Source organism: Schistocerca nitens, chromosome 5 (genome assembly GCF_023898315.1).
Source record: "Schistocerca nitens isolate TAMUIC-IGC-003100 chromosome 5, iqSchNite1.1, whole genome shotgun sequence".
In the NCBI taxonomy this organism is placed as follows: domain Eukaryota; kingdom Metazoa; phylum Arthropoda; class Insecta; order Orthoptera; family Acrididae; genus Schistocerca; species Schistocerca nitens.
This window is the reverse complement of record NC_064618.1, coordinates 737,418,055-737,435,685: the sequence shown is the minus strand read 5'-3', so window position 1 is coordinate 737,435,685 and position 17,631 is coordinate 737,418,055. Positions and strand designations below refer to the sequence as shown.

The following is a 17,631-nucleotide window of genomic DNA, read 5'->3' as shown; positions in this document are numbered from 1 at the left end:
GTGAATAAAAATAAGCAAAAAGTGTCTGGTAAACATGAGCTCTAAAATGCATACCTTACGAAGCATCACAGTTGTTCATCTGTGCGACTGTGACACACATCTCTCCTACTGAACAAGCTACCATGGCTCTTGAGGTATGCACTTTAGAAGCCATGTCCATAGAGCCCATATCCACTGGATATTTTTTCCTGTTTTGGTCCATACTACCTCCTCCCAAGACATAGAAGCCAAAGATCTTACAGTGGAAGAGATGTATTTCGGAGTATTGAAGATGAACATATACTAATAGCTCTTAAGGTACACATTTTAGGGCCCATGTATGCTAGATTTTTTTCCCTTGTTTGGCCCATAGTACCATCTCTAAAAGTTGCCTGCCAATCAATCTTAGCAACAACAGTACCAGTACATGTATCCTCACGTCAGATGTAACTTTAAACTCAGTGGTTTCCGCACCAGGCTCCCTTACCTCAAATTGATACTTTATGCTTTTCCATCATCCCTGAAAGTTTGTAAAATCATCACAGAGTCTCTTTGTGTAATGAACACACACACACACACAAACTGTTCTAAGTTGAACTGAGTAGAATTGACACATTGGCATTAAATTGCTAGGTAATTTCTGTTTGCATCCCCCTCTCACAGACTAATTCACTACAGTACTATGGCAAGTTACAATCCAGGGAGATGATGTGAGAAAGCTGACATAGCAGCCATGGAAGCTTATCAGCTATACACAGCTATACACTACAGAGGAGGGGGGGGGGGGGTGAGATGCTAAACCCTCTCATCAGTTTCATGGCAATTGTGCCAGAAAGTTGTAAGATGTCAGTAGGAAAAATGGCTGGAAGTGGCAGAAAATACATAGCAGTTATTGTGCTCTTTCTTATGGTCATAGGGAAATGATGCAAATAAGAGACATTTTTCCATCTCTATATCGGTCATTTTCCTCTGACTTAACAGCTTTCTTGAGACATCTTGCCAGTTTGTATTGCATAAATTTCAATTCGCCACATTTTAAATCGGTGTGTTTAATAATCCAGTGAGAGTGCAGTGATAAATTTAGGTGGAGACCTGCACACCATTTTAACTTACAACAAGACAAGTGTGGTATGGTATGTATTTTAAAATTTTATGAATCGGTCCAACTCCAGCATAAATTCTTAGGTTGGCAGTCTTAGAATGTTATAGAATGGCTGGCTCATCTATTTAGTATTTTAATCTTCTCTCTCTGTTTCTTTCTTAGTAATGTGCACTCTTGTTCAGAACAAAGCTTTTAACGGATTCTGCTGAGGTAAAAAGGCAAATGGCGTGGCAAATCAGGTGGTGGGTAATGTCAGATTGTGGCTTACCTCCAACTGTTCTCATTTAACTTACAAGAAAACACATTAGATGTAGTTTCTGAGTTAATGTAAAAGGATGATCAGTACAAGTGCACTTACAGTGCCTGCAGCCTTTCCGTTGTATCCTGTTGTTGGTAATGGTTCACATGGGGAATGAACATGACAAGTCATCAGTTGGATGTGGGAAGCCAATGACATTGCGCATTTATAATTTCCTAAGCTTTGCAAGTTATTAGGTACTTTGTTTCATTCGCAGCAATTGAAACTTGGCTATGAGGCCCCACCCTAACCAACTAACAGCAATTTAAGTAGTGGCATTAGGTCCCTCCCTGATCACCACCTTGGAAATCACAATATATTTGGAAAAAACAAACAAATATTTAGGCCAACTAGTTCTGCAGATAGTTAATGGAGATGAAAATTTAATAGTGATGGGTCTCAGGAATTAAACAGTGGGAAAAGTAGACAAAGAAAAATGATAGAAGAATGTGGAGATTGGGGAAAGGAATGAAAGAGGAAGCTGCCTGATACAATTTTACACAGACAATAATTTAATCAATGTTAACACTTGGTTTGAAAATCATGAAAGGAAGCTACGTATGTGGAAGAAATGTGGGACACTGGGGAAGGTTTCAGATTTCAGATTGATTGTATACTGGTAAGACAGTGCATCTGAAACCAGATTTTAAACTATAAGACTTTCCTGGAGTGAATGTGGACTCTGACCGTAATTTTTTGCTTATGAACTGCAGACTAAAACTGAAGAAACTTTAAAAAGGTAGAAATTAAGAACCTGAGATGTGAATAAAATGAAGGAACCAGAGGTTGTTGAGAGTGTCAGAGAGAGCATTAGCTTTAAGAGATTAAATAGTGATGGCAACAAAGGAGGTACTGAATTTAATTGACAAAAGGAAAAAGTGTAAAAATGACACAGATGAGGATGATCACAGGTGTCTAAAGAATGAGACTGAGAGAATTAGCAAAATGGCTAAAGAGGAATGGTTAGAGCAGAAATGTAAAGCTGTAAAAGCATCCACAACTGTGGGTAAGATAGATGCTGCCTACAGGAAAATTATAGATACCTTTGAAGACAAGAGAAGCAGCTGCTTGAATACCAGGAACTCAGAGGCAGGCTGATACTAAGCAAAGAAGGCAAAGCTGAAAGGTGGAACAAATATATAGAAAATCAAGAGAAACAAACTTGAAGACAATATTAGATAACTGCAAGTAGATGACAGTGTGACAGGAAATATATTGTGAGAAGAATTTGACAAATCACTAGAACAACTAAGTGGAAACAAGGCTTGTGGAGTAGACTAAACTCCCTTGGAATTATTGATATTCTCAGGAGAGCCATCCTTGACAGAAATGTTACGCCTTGTGTACGAGTTATATGAAACACACAAAATAGCATAATATTTAAGGTAGAATGTAATAATTCCAATTCCAAAATGGGAAGACGTTGACAGGTGTGAATGCTACTGAATCATCAGTTTAATAAGTCATGGTTGCAGAATATTGCCACAAATTATTTGCAGAATAATGGAAAATCTGCAAAGGTTTGATCAAAGGCAAATCTATGTTTATAGGATTTGTAGATTTAGAGAAAACTTTTGACAGTGTTGACTGGATGTCACACTAAAATTTTGAAGGTAGCAGAAAGGGAAACGCTACTTACAGAAACCAAGCTGCAGTTATAGAAGTTGGAGGACATGAAAAGGAAGCTGAAGCTGAGAAGAAAGTGAGATAGGATTGTACCTTATGCCAAATGTTGTCAATCTGTACACTGAACAACCTGTCATGGAAGTCAAGGAGAAGCTTGGAAGGGAAAGTTGGATGGAGGGGGGGGGGGGGGGGTTGAAGTTTACCAGTAACATTGTAATGCTCTCAGACAGCCAGGGACTCGGAGGAACACTTGTATGGAATGGATAGTGTTTTTGAAAGAGGTTATAAGATGTACATCAACAAAGGTAAAACAAGGTTAATGGAATGCATTCGAATTAAATTAGGGTATGCCAGTGAATTAGATTGGAAATGAAACTCTAAAGGTAATATATATGTTTTGCTATTTGGGCAATAAAGTAACTGATGGTGGCTGAAGTAAAGAGAATATAAAATACAAAAAAAAAACATTTCTTAAAAAGAGGAATTTCTTAATATTTAGTTTCAAATTGTGTGTTAGGAAGTCTTTTCTGAAGATATTTTTCTGGATTGTAGCCCTGTACTGAAACGAAATGTGGACAATAAGCACTTCAGACAAGAAGAGAATAAAGCCTAAGCAATTACAAGGCAATAGAAACTTTCGAAAGATGGTGCTGTAAAGGATGCTGAAGATCAGATAAGAAGATCAAATAACAAATGAGGAAGTACGGAGTTGAACTGGAGGAAAAAGACATATATGGCACAACTTGAGTAGAAGAAGGAATCTGTTGACAGAGCATGTTGCGGGGCGTGAAGGCATCGGCAGTTTGGTAATGAAAGGAAGTGTGAGGGTAAAATTTATAGAGGGAGACCGATGCATGAATACAGTAAGCAGATTCAAATGGATGGATGTTACATTAGTTACACAGAGATGAAGTGGCTTGTACATGATAGACAGACTTAGAAAACTGCATCAAACCAGTGTTTGAGCAAAGACACAACAACAACATGATGTCTTAGGGCATCATATTCTGGGATAACTTGACACTGAGGGAAAAAGTGTATGTGGTACAGGAGTGTATAATACTGATTATGTATGTTATTCACTCCAGAACCTCTTGTAGACAGCTCTTTAAACAGTTGGGCATACTGACAACAGCTTCACAGTACTTTTTCTGCCTTACAAAGTTTGAAAACAACAGTAACATTCATAAATACAATAGTAGAAGAATAAATGATTTATACTATCCATTGGTCAGCCTTAGTGTGACACAGAAAGGAGTGAGGTACAGAGGGCCAAGTGGAGACACCTGTGCTTGAAGTCAGGATAGTTGTTGGGAACATACAAAGTTTCAACACACTAGTAAAACGTTATTAGAGTTCAATCTTTTATTCACAGTCTTTACAAGTTGTCATTCTTTCACAGCAGCCTTGACTGTTGTTCATTCAGCTGCATGTCAGATTCCAGCTGACATCAATCGAGTCAGCTCATTGATTGCACGCCCAGGAAGAGATGTTAGCAACCTTGACATGGCAGCAGACTGCTGGCCAGTGAGGCGGCCATTGCCCAACCCAAAGTGGTTCTTATTCTGACAGCTTGATTCTACTGCTGGAGTCTACTCGCCCCCACTCTTGAGTTCTACGTTGACCCTTCATGATGTACCTGGTGTCAGTAGTCGTCTGGTAAGTGTCACCACCTGGAGGTGCCCGAGTTGAACAGGAACGTTGAACCCAATAGGCCCTGTTGCTGACTTCCATGTTGAAGTATTTTGCTGGCAGCACTCTGTGATGTGGTATAGTCAGTTTCTCCATCATCAAATGGTAGGCGGCAAGCAGCATGAAGTTCATCAGGTGAAAGCACCATCTTGAATACGTCTTCAGCTAGTTCATAGACTGTGCTTGAGCGTCTAGGACAGTATCGTAATCATGTAAACAAGTGCTATTACTGGAGAGCTGGAGCATTTAAATGGAGCTTGCCTGAGGCTACGATGGAAGGCTCAGTTCATAATGACAGAATGCGTCGTCCTTATTCTGCTGTATTCATTTAACAGGCTGTTAACTGCTGTGTCGGTCCCTCACTATGTGCTCTTACGAAAGTACAGTCTCTTGCAACATGTCTCATGAGCTAATCAATATGTTTGTCTCACTTTGGTTTTCTGTTGCAGTCTACTTTCAGATGAATGTGTATCCTTATTCGGCAGACAGTGTTGTAATGTGTTGTCGACCTGATCCACTTGTGACATATTGGCTCACTTCGTGCTTCTGCCTCTGTCTCTGGCATGACTTGAAGTCGTCTGTGGAATGTGTGAGAGTTTTAATAAAAATTTTCTGATTTCTACCCCTTTCCTACTCTGTGCCATAACAGAGGTATTTAGGCTGCAAAATCTTTGTCCGTCTACGCAGTGATAAGAAGAATTTAATGAATAACAACATTAACTTCAAATGCAAACTGAGATCACTTGCTTGACAACTCCTCCTATTCCATAGAAGAAATGTGTAGCAGTAATTTGTGTGTGTGTGTGTGTGTGTGTGTGTGTGTGTGTGTGAGAGAGAGAGAGAGAGAGAGAGAGAGAGAGAGAGTGTATGTGTTTCTTTGACCATAATTAAGTGTAAATCACTGTATCCTTGTGAAATCATTTATGTAAATGGTCAGCATTGTTGTCATTTTTTCTGCTGATAAGAATAATTGTAAATCTGATTTATTCCACACCACAACAAAAGGTGGCAGTTATCCATAGGACAGGCAAGTAAATAAGTAACTACTCACCAAATACAATAACTTTCCGTGTCATTAAAGCTCCTGAAATTGATCTACATCTACGTCCATACTCCGGAAGCCACCTGACTGTGTGTAGCGGAGGGTACCTTGAGTACCCCCATCAGTTCTCCCTTCTATTCCAGTCTCATATTGTTCGTGGAAAGAAAGATTGTTGGTATGCCTCTGTGTGTGCTCTAATCTCTCTGATTTTATCCTCATGGTCTCTTCGCGAGATGTATGTAGGAGGGAGCAATATACTGCTTGACTCCTCGGTGAAGGTATGTTCTCAAAACTTCAACAAAAGTCCTTACCAAGCTACTGAGCGTCTCTCTTGCAGAGTCTTCCACTGGCGTTTATCTATCATCTCGGTAATGCTTTTGTGATTACTAAATGATCCTGTAACGAAGCGCGCTGCTCTCCGTTGGACCTTCTCTATCTCTTCTATAAACCCTAACTGGTACAGATGCCACACTGGTGAGCAGTATTCAAGCAGTGGGCAAACAAGAGTACTGTAACCTACTTCCTTTGTTTTCGGACTGCATTTCCTCAGGATTCTTCCTAAGGAATCTGTCTGGCATCTGCTTTACCAACGATTAATTTTATATGGTCATTCCATTTTAAATCACTCCTAATGCCTACTCCCAGATAATTTATGGAATTAACTGCTTCCAGTTGCTGACCTGCTATTTTGTAGCTAAATGATAAGGGATCTATCTTTCTATGTATTCGCAGCACATTACACTTGTCTACATTGAGATCCAGTTGCCATTCCCTGCACAATGCATCAGTTCGTTGCAGACCCTCCTGCATTTCAGTACAATTTTCCATTGTTGGAACCTTTCGATATACTACAGCATCATCCACAAAAAGCCTCGGTGAACTTCAGATGTTATCCACAAGGTCATTTATATATATTGTGAATAGCAACAGTCCTACAACACTCCCCTTCGGCACACCTGAAATCACTCTTACTTCGGAAGACTTCTCTCCATTTAGAATGACATACTGCGTTCTGTTATCTAAGAACTCTTCAATCCAACCACACAATTAGTCTGATAGTCCATATGCTCTTACTTTGTTCATTAAATGACTATGGGGAACTGTATCAAATGCCTTGTGGAAGTCAAGAAATATGGCATCTACCTGGGAACCCGTGTCTATGGCCCTCTTGAGTCTCGTGGACGAATAACGCGAGCTGGGTTTCACACGATTGTCTTTTCTGAAACCCATGCTGATTCCTACAGAGTAGATTTCTAGTCTCCAGAAAAGTCATTATACTCAAACATAATACGTGTTCCAAAATTCTACAACTGGTTGACATTAGTTCTGCACATATGTTCGACATCCCTTCTTGATAACGTGGATGACCTGTGCCCTTTTCCAATCTTTTGGAATGCTACACTCTTCTAGAGACCTACAGTACACTGCTGCAAGAAGAGGACCAAGTTCCTTCGCATACTCTGTGTAAAATCGAACTGGTATCCCATCAGGTCCAGCGGCCATTCCTCTTTTGAGTGATTTTAATTGTTTTTCTATCCCTCTGTCATCTATTTCGATATCTACCATTTTGTCATCTGTGCGACAGTCTAGAGAAGGAACTACAATGCAGTCTTTCTCTGTGAAACATCTGTGAAACAGATTTGGAAAAAGACATTTAGTATTTCGGCCTGTCAGCCTCTGTTTCAGTACCTTTTTGGTCACGGATTGTCTGGACATTTTGTTTTGATCCACCTACCGCTTTGACATAAGACCAAAATTTCTTAGGATTTTCTGCCAAGTCAGTACATAGAACTCTACTTTCGAATTTGTTGAACGCCTCTCGCATAGCTCTCCTCACACTACATTTCGCTTCGTGTACCTTTTGTTTGTCTGCAAGGCTTTGGCTATGTTTATGTTTGCTGTGAAGTTCGCTTTGCTTCCGTAGCAGTTTTCTAACTCTGTTGTTATACCACAGTGGCTCTTTTCCATCTCTTACAATCTTGCTTGGCAAATACTCATCTAATGCATATTGTACGATAGTTTTGAACTTTGTCCACTGATCCTCAACACTATCTGCACTTGAGATAAAACTTTTGTGTTGAGCTGTCAAGTACTCTGACATCTGCTTTTTGTCACTTTTGCTAAACAGAAAAATTTTCAATATTTCTGTTTATGGCTTAAATCACCGATGCTGTAACCACTTTATGATCACTGATTCCCTGTTCTGCGTTAATTGTTCCAAATAGTTCGGGTCTGTTTGTCACCAGAAAGTCTAATATGTTACCACCACGAGTCAGTTCTCTGTTTAACTGCTTAAGGTAGTTTTCAGATAATATACTTTAAAAAATTTCACTCGATTCTTTGCCCCTGCCACCTGCCTCCCAGTCTATATCAGGTAAATTAAAATCTCCACCCAAAACTATAACATGATTGGGAAATCTACTCGAAATATTTTCCAAATTTTCCTTCAGGTGTTCTGCCACAACAGCTGCTGAGCCAGGGGGCCTACAGAGACATCCAATTACCATGTTTGAGCCTGCTTTAACCGTGACCTTCACCCAAATTATTTCATATTTCGGATCTCCATCAAATTCCTTTGATACTTTTGCACTTTTTATCGCTATAAACACGCCTCCCCCTTCACTGTCCAACCTGTCTCTCAAGCACTTGATTTTGTATCTACATGTGTTCCTATCACATTTTTCTTCAAAATAGCCTGTTTTTATGAGCTACTTTGTACCTATTCTGTACTGTAGCTGAAAATAGTTTTACCGTAAAAAATCTTGTCTTATCATGGACGCTAAATGCTGGGTGACCTGGGGAAAATGGATATTTTTAGATTGGCTGTACACCGCTGTCAGTGGTGGAAGGGAGATGATGCATCATTCACTTCCAAGACATCCACTAATTTGGTAGCAGCAGAACAGTGAATGATATGGCATTGCACGCTTGTGTATAATACCTTTGCCCAAAAAGCTGAGTCTGTCCTTGCAACACAGTAGATCTTTCAGTGTCATTTTAATTACCATCAAGTTGTAATACGATTGGTTACAACTCTCTGAACTATGGAGCATATCCTTAAGATGAAGCTGCCAGGTTGTGAAAAGAAATGAGGACAGCTGAAAAATGGTAGTTGTAAGAGATGCAGACATCAGGAGTCTGAGATGATCTGCACATCAACATGCACGCGGACTACAGATGGCCCATCATTGTGAGAGAAAAACGTTATGTTCATATTTAAAATTCCATCCATGTAAAATGCTGGTGGTTGAGCAGATCAAAGATGAGAACTTACAATAAGGAGAATAATTCACTGTGTAAATGCAAGTGATTTTTGAAAACGACTCATTGTTAACAAACCTCAAGCTGTAATGGAGTTCAAAGCTTCCATTGCGGAGGAGGTTGGTTTGGTTGACCAATACCTGTTGGACCGAGTTAAGAGAAACATCTGGCAGAGAGTTTCATGTTGTGTTGATGGGAATGGCTGCCATTTGGATGAATTTTTTTTTGTAAGTGGCATGTAAACCGATTATAAGGTATAAATATTATGAAAATGAAAGTTGCAACTCACCATATAGCGGAGATGCTGAGTCACAGATAGGCACAACAAAAACACACACACAATTAAATCTTTTGGCCATTAAAGCCTTCGTCAACAATACACACACACACACACACACACACACACACACACACACACACACACACACAAACTCAAACGCTACTCTCACACACAACTGCAGCCTCAGGCAACTGAAATCACATTGCAAGCAGCAGCACCTCTTCATGATGGGGAGTGGTGACTTTGTGGGGGTAAGGAGGGGCGGGGAGGGAGAGGGATAGTATGGTAGGGGTGGCAGACAGTGAAGTGAAGTGTTGCAGGATTGATGCTGTTTAAACACATTTGAGTTCGATATTGGGTCGGACGTGAAGTAGTCTGTATAAAGCTGTCAATCAGGCAAGGATTGACCTTTGTATTAGGATGTTTTTATAGACCACCAGCATCCACAACAAACGTCACACGACATTTCAGGCAAGGTCTTGAGTACATAGGAAGTAAATATCCAAATTATCCATTAGTTATAGGTGGCGACTTAAATCTGGCATCCATTGACTGGGAAAATTACACGTTTATCACAGGGGGCATAAGCAAAGATTCGTGTGAAGTTATTCTATGATCGCTCTCAACATACAACCTGGAGCAATTGGTTAGAAAACTGACTCGAGATGGGAACATATTAGATATCTTGGCGACAAACAGACCTGTTCTTTTTGAGGAAGTTAATCTAGAAGAAGATATTAGCGACCATAATGTCGTCGTGGCTTCTATGTCAGTGGAAGTTGCAAAAAAACCAAAGAAACAGCGTAGAGTTTTCTTGTTTGGGAAAGCAAATAAAAGTGTCATTAATGAATATCTTTATAGTCATCTCCAAGAATTCACCATGGGACACAAAGATATTGAACATCTTTGGTCGGAATTTAAAGGTATTGTCCACCATGTGCTAGAGAAGTATGTGCCTAGCAAAAATATAGGGGAGGGAAAGGCTCCACCTTGCTACAACAAACATATTATGAAGTTGCTGAGAAAGCAGAGAATTTTGCACAGTTGTTTTAAATGTAGGCACTGCCCTGCTGACAAACAGAAATTATGTGAAATGAAATCAGCTGTCAGAAGGACAATGAGAGATTCTTTTAATGAATATCAAACAATATTTTATCTGCCGATTCTAAAAATAACCCCAAAAAATTTTGGTCATACATAAAATCTATGAAAAATACAAATTATTCAATATCTTCTCTTGCTGACAATATGGGTAACGTAACTGATGATGATAAACAGAAGGCCGAAATTCAAAACCTAGTTTTCAAAAACTCGTTCATGGTAGAGGACTGCAGCACCATTCCCCCTTTCAATTATTGAACAATGCAAGGATGGCTGACTTAGTGTTTAGTGTATCTGAGATTGTAAAACAGTTAAGATTGTTAGATGCCAGGAAGGCATCTGGCTCAGACGGTATCCCCATAAGATTATATGTTGACTATGCTACAAATATAGCACCATTCTTATCCATCATCCATCAGAGATCATTGGAACAGCAGAAAGTTCCACGGGACTGGAAGAAGGACCAGGTCATAGCAATCTATAAAAAGGTTAGAAAATCGGATGCACATAATTACCGGCCAATTTCACTGACATTGATTTGTTGTAGAATCATGGAACACATTTTGTGTTCAGTCATAATGACCTTTCTAGACTCTGAGAAGCTCATCTGCAGAAACCACTACTGTTTTAGGAAACAGCGGTCATGCGAGACACAGCTGCCCCTCTTTGTGCATGATATGCAACAGGCTCTAGATACCGGCTCCCAGGTCGATGCCATATTTCACGACTTTTGAAAGGCCTTCGACTCAGTTCCACACTGTCGCTTGCTCTAAAAAGTGCGAGCTTACAGTCTATCTGATGACACATGCAGTTGGATAGAAAGTTTTATGACATACGGGGAGCAGTATGTCGTCCTGAATGGGGTGACTTCAACAGAAACAAGCGTAACTTCAGGTGTGCCCCAGGGCAGCGTAATAGGTCTGCTGCTTTTTACGATTTACATAAATGATCTGGTTGATGGTATTGACAGCGGAGGTAGACTGTTTGCCTATGATGCTGTAGTCTACAGGTAAGTAGTATAACACGAAAGTTGTGAACAAATCAATGAGGATTTGCAGAAAATAAATATGTGGTGTAATGACTGGCAGTTATCTCTCAATGTTAGTAAGTATAACCTACTGCGTATAACAAGGCAAAAAATCCCCATTAATGTACGAGTAAAAAATAAATGCCCAGTCTTTGAAAGCGGTAACATCCGTCAAGTATCTGGGTGTGACTATTCGCAATCATTTCAAATGAAATGATCAGATTACACAAGTAACGGGTAAGGTGAACTCTAGATTGCAGTTTATTTGTAGAATCCTGAAGCGATGCAGTCCTTCAGCAAAGGAAATAGCTTACAGTATGTTAGTTTGTACAGTCTTAGAGTCTTGTTTGTCTTTATGGGACCATTACCAGTTGGGTCTGATTCAAGAGATTGAGAAGGTCCAAAGAAGAGTGGCAAGATTTTTGACTGGTACATTTAGCCAACACGAGAGCATTTCAAATCTCATAGAAAGTTTGAAGTGGGACGCACTTGTAGATAGACGGCGCACTAAACAGTAGGGACTGCTCACTGAATTCCGAAATCCAATCTTCACTGAGGATGTAGAGCATATATTATTACCACCAACTTTCTAATCGCACAGTGATCACCATTCAGAGATAAGGGAAATTAGAGCTTGTACTGAGGCGTTCATACAGTCGTTTTTCCCTCGTGTGATCCACGAATGGAACAGAGGGGGGTAAATATGACTTTGGCACGAATTGTGCACTCCACCACACAGCGCTTGGTGGCTAGTGGAGTATATATGTAGATGTAGAAGTGGGGAGGGGGGAAAGTAGCGGCAAAGAAGAGCAATAAAAATACTGGGTGTGATGGTGGAATGGCAGCTGTATAGTGCTGAAATGGGAACAGGGAAGGGGCTGGATGGGTGAGGGCAGTGACTAACAAAGGATGAGGCCAAGAGGGTTACGGGAACATAGGATATATTGCAGGTAAAGTTCCCACTGGCGGAATTAAGAAAATCTGGTGTTGGTGGGAAGGATCTATATGGCACAGGCTGTGAAGCAGTCACTGAAATTAAGGATATCATGTTTTGCAGCATGTTCAGCAACAGGATGGTCCACTTGTTTCTTGGCTACAGTTTGTCAGTGGCCATTCTTGTGGACAGTCAGTTTGTTGGGTGTCATGCCTATGTAGACTGCAGCACAGTGGTTGCAGCTTAGCTTGTAGATCACATGACTGGTTTCAGAGATTGCCCTGCCTTTGATGAGATAGGTGATGTTAGTGACTGGAGCAAGTGGTATTAGGAGGATGTATGGGACAGGTCTTGCATCTAGGTCTATTACAGGGGTATGGGCCATGAGGTAAGGGATTGGGAGCAGGGGTTGTGTAAGGATGGACAAGTATGTTGTGTAGGTTCAGTGGACGGCGGAATACCGCTGTGGGGTGGTTGGAAAGGATAGTGGGCAGGACATTTCTCATTTCAGGGCATGACAAGAGGTAATCGAAACCCTGACAGAGAATGTAATTCAGTTGCTCCAGTCCTGGGTGGTACCGAGTTACAAGGGGAATGCTTCTGTGTGGCTGGACAGTGGGAGTTTGGGAGTTGATGGGAGACTGGAAAGATAAGGCAAGGGAGATTTGTTTTTGTACGAGGTTGCGAGGATAATTTCAGTTTTTCAAGGCTTCAGTGAGACTCTTGGTATATTTTGAGAGGGACCACTCATCACTGCTGATGCGATGACCAGGGTGGCTAGGCTGTATGGAAGGGACTTCTTGGTAGAGAACAGGTGGCAGCTGTCAAAGTGGAGGTATTGCTAGTTGTTATTAGGTTTGATATGGATGGAGGTACTGAAGTAGCTATCTTCGAGGTTGGGAGTCAGCATCCAGGAAGGTGGCTTGTTGGGTTGAGTAGAACCAGGCAAAGCGAATGGAGGAGAAGTTGTTGAGGTTCTGGAGGATTGTGGGTAGGGTCTCCTCACCTTCTATCCAGATAGTGAAGATGTCATCAATGAATCTGACTTGGTGATGGGTATAGGATTCTGCGTTTACAAGGAGGGTTCCTCAAGATGGCACATGAATCGGTTGGCATAAGATGGTGCTATGTTGGTGCCCATAGCAGTTCCCGAGATTTGTTTGTAGGTTGTGCCTTCAAAGGAGAAGTAATTGTGGGTGAGGTTATAATTGGTCATGGTGACAGGAAGGAGGTTGTTCGTTTCTAATCCGTTGGGCATTGGGAAAAGTAGTGTTCAATAGCGGTAAGGCCATGGGCATTAGGAATGTTAGTGTACAAGGATGTGGCATCAATAGTGACTTGTGGTAAAGGGACAGGAACTGTGGAGAGCCGGTGGAGGAAATGGTTGTTATCTTTTATATAGGAGGGTAGAGTCTGGGTAATAGGTTGAAAGTGTTGGTTTACAAGAGCGGAGATTCTGTTGGTGGCAGCACAGTAACTGGCGACAATGGGGTGCCCTGGGTGGTTAGGTTTATGGACTTAAGGAAGCGTGTAGAGTGTAGTAGTTAGGGGAGTTATAGGGGTGAGTAGAGAGACGGACTCAGGAGTGAGGTTCTGGGATGAGCCTAAGGATTTGAGGAGTGACCGGAGATCCTGCTGGATTTCCGGGATGGGATTGCTGTGGCAAGTTTTGTAGGTGGAAATATCTGACAGCTGGCTTGTCCGCAGGTAGGATTATAAGTTTGGGATCAGTTTTTAAATAGCGGACTCTGCGGTTCTTGCTGCAAATGTAAAGTTAGTTTGCATGTTGAGGGATTTGGGGAATGGTCGTGTGGCAAGGTTCAAGGTTAAGAAATTCTGGAAAGTCAACAGGGGGTAATTTTGGGGCAGTTGGTGTGGATCATGGTTGGAAGGAGGAGTTAACTGAGTTAGGCAAGGTTCAATATTCAGTTCAAACCTACCAGTTACACTCTACCAAAGACCATGCACCCACATGGCACCATCCTATGCCAGCCTATTCATGGGCCATCTACAGGAGTCCTTCCTAAAATCCCAGAATCCTAAACCCCTCACCTGGTTCAGATTCATTGATTACATCTTTGTTCTCTGGATTGAAGATGAGGACACCCTATCCACATTCCTCCAGAACCTCAACAACTTCTCCTCCATTTGCTTCGCCTGGTCCTACTCAACTCAACAAGCCACCTTCTTGGATGTTTGACTTCCATCTCAAAGATGGCTACATCAGTACCTCCATTAATATCAAACCTACTAACCACAAGCAATACCTCCACTTCGACAACTGCCACCCGTTCCCTGAAAAGAAGTGGCCCTTGCGTTCGCCTAGCCCCAATAGTTGTCGCATCTGTAGTGACGAGCAGTCCCTCTCAAAATATACCAAGGGTCTGACTGAAGCCTTGACAAACCGAAATTATCCTCACAACCTTGTACAAAAACAAATCTCCCGTGCCTTATCTTTCCAGAATCCCACCACCTCCCAAGGTCCCACTGTCCACCCAAAAGAGGAGCACTCCCCTCGTAACTCAGTACCACCCAAGACTGGAGCAACCGAATTACATTCTCCGCCAGGGTTTAGATTACATCTTGTAATGCCCTGAAATGAGAGATGTCCTTCCCACTATGCTTTGCACCCCTCCCACAGTGGTATTCCACTGTCCACCAAACCTACACAATATACTCGTCCATCCTTACACAACCACTGCCCCCAATCTCTTACCTCATGGCTCATACCTATGTAATAGACCTAGATGCAAGACCTGTCCCATACATCCTTCCACCACCAACTACGCCAGTCCGGTCACTAACATCACGTATGCCATCAAAGGTAGGACTACCTGTGAAACCAGTCATGTGATCTACAAGCTAAGCAGCAACCACTGTGCTTCATTCTATGTGGGCATGACAACCAACAAACTGACTGTCCACATGAACGGCCACTGTCAAACTGTGGCCGAGAAACAAGTGGACCATCCTGTTGCTGAACACGCTGCTAAACCTTCATTTCAATGACTGCTTCAAAGCCTATGCCATATGGATCCTTCCCACCAACACCAGCTTATCTGAATTGCACATGTGGGAACTTTCCCTGCAGTACATCATACGTTCCCATAACCCTCCTGGCCTCAACCTTCATTAGTCACTGTCCTCACCCATCCAACCCCTTTTTTGTTCACATTACAGCACTATGCAGCCATCATTCCACCATCACACCCAGTCTTTCTATTTCTCTCCTTTTCCACTACTCCCCCCCCCCTCTCCCCTGCCCTCCATCTAGTCTTGCAGCACTTCACTGTCTGCCATCCCCAGCATACTATCCCTCCCCTTTCCCACCCCAGCCCCTCCTTACCCCCACCCAGTCACCACTTCCATCATGCACTCGTGCTGCTGCTCGCAGTGTTGTTTCAGTTGCCTGAGACAGTAGTCATGTGTTGAGTTGCGTTTGTGTGTGTGTGTGTGTGTGTGTGTGTGTGTGTGTGTGTTTGTGTTCTCTATTGCTGACGAAGGCCTTAATGGACAAAAGCTTTGATTGTGAGCCTTTTTGTTGTGCCTATCTGCAACTTAGCATCTCCACTACATGGTGAATAGCAAATTTCCTCTTCATAATATTGTTACATTCCATCCTGGATTTTCCATTGTTTGTATATAAGGTAATTAACTTTCAGTTTTGTATATATTAAAGTTATGTTTCTCTTTAAAAAATCAACCTAATAATATTTATTTGGAAACCATACATTTACTATAGGTCTCCCTGTAAGTGACTGAACCTGTAATGTGTCAAAGTATTTTTACAGAGAATACAAAGAAAAAAATATTAGCTGTGGAGCACACAGTAAACAACATGTATGGAGTATGCATCATGTATGAAGTTTAAAATCATACTAAAGTTTTCAATAAAATAGGTGTATGAAACAGCTGACATGCAGTTTGTCTGGGAAAGTGACAGAGTAGTTAATGCACCTGGCTTCTCTTCGAGATGATGACTATGCAAGTCCCTGTCCAGATAATCAAAATTAGGTTTTGTGATTTTCCTAAATTGTCAAAAGCAAATGGTCAGATTGTCCTTTTGAAAAGCACACAGCTGAATTCTTCCTCCAATCCCAGCTTGTGTTTGATCTCTAATGCCCTTGGTGTAGGTGGGACACTAAACCCACATCTTCCGTCCTATTATCCTTTCTTTCATGCAGGCTTTTGTTTAAAAAATCTTGTAGTTTTAGTAGTGGCTTCTGTGTACATGTGATTTGTTACTAATATGTACTCATTTAAATGAAAATACACCACACACAAACTGAATGAGACAGAAAATGATGTGCATTTCCTTAACATTTGTACAGTGAAATGTGCACGGTTCTTCCACTGTATTGTCCATAGATTCCCAGCAAAATTGAAAAATACAAGTTGTTAACTCTAGTCTTTTCACATTTATAGTGAAAGGCCTCCTTGTGGCTGACTCCCCTCAGGAGTTTCTGCAGTAGTTCAGATCCTTTACTGTTTTGCATTACTTATTCCTTTTTTAAGTCTGCATACTGTGAATTGTTAATTTAGGTACTTATCAATGACTGATGAGCATGGGCTCTGAAGGCACCGTAGAATATCTGAGAAAATAAAAATATAATGTTCCAGCAATAAGTGAAAATTAATTCTAAGTTTTGGTGAATTTTGTTGAAAGTTCACTTTTTATAATTGAGTATGTTTTTCAGTATATATTTGAAGGTTTGGGACACCTGATTGCAAAAATCTTGATCAGCTCTGCACAGTACATCAGACAAATTGACGAAGGCGGAATTCGAAAAATGTGTCGCAATATTTTTGCTTTGCAACAGACTCTCACCAACATTACAATGGCCAGAGAGATAGCATTGGATCATGCAAGACATTACTTTGAGCTCTTCTATCTCACTCCAGAGGTAAATAAATCTCTTTTGGCTTACAAATATTTATTTTTATCTTTGCTTTTGGTTGTGTTATTACTTTACTAATTTACTTGTGAGAATAATATCGTTATGAGTTCAAATGTTACAAATGTATATCAAATAAGAGTGGTACTAAAATGTTCGAATCACATTGGATTCATATATATGAGAAAGTGAATAATTGTATGATGATGTGAACTAGAGAGGGTTCTTGATTCACTTTGTAGGAAGTACCAGAAATTAGTTATGTGGTGACTTCAATATTAATTTTGTATATGATAGTGCAAGCAAAAGGATGTTGGTAGATCTCCTAAATTCATATGATCTGGTGCAAACTGTGGTTTTTGCAACTAGGGTGCAGGGAACAGTAGCACACCTA

General features: G+C 41.0%; 1 protein-coding gene across 1 annotated transcript in view; it reads left to right on the top strand.

Moving 5' to 3' along the window:
- LOC126260965 (exocyst complex component 4) overlaps positions 1 to 17,631 on the top strand; it is a 239,737-nt gene that overhangs the window by 197,048 nt on the left and 25,058 nt on the right. Inside the window, exon 14 of the mRNA XM_049958489.1 lies at positions 17,040 to 17,246. Within this exon, the coding sequence (XP_049814446.1) occupies positions 17,040 to 17,246 (207 nt within the window). The remainder of the gene's footprint in view (positions 1 to 17,039; positions 17,247 to 17,631) is intronic.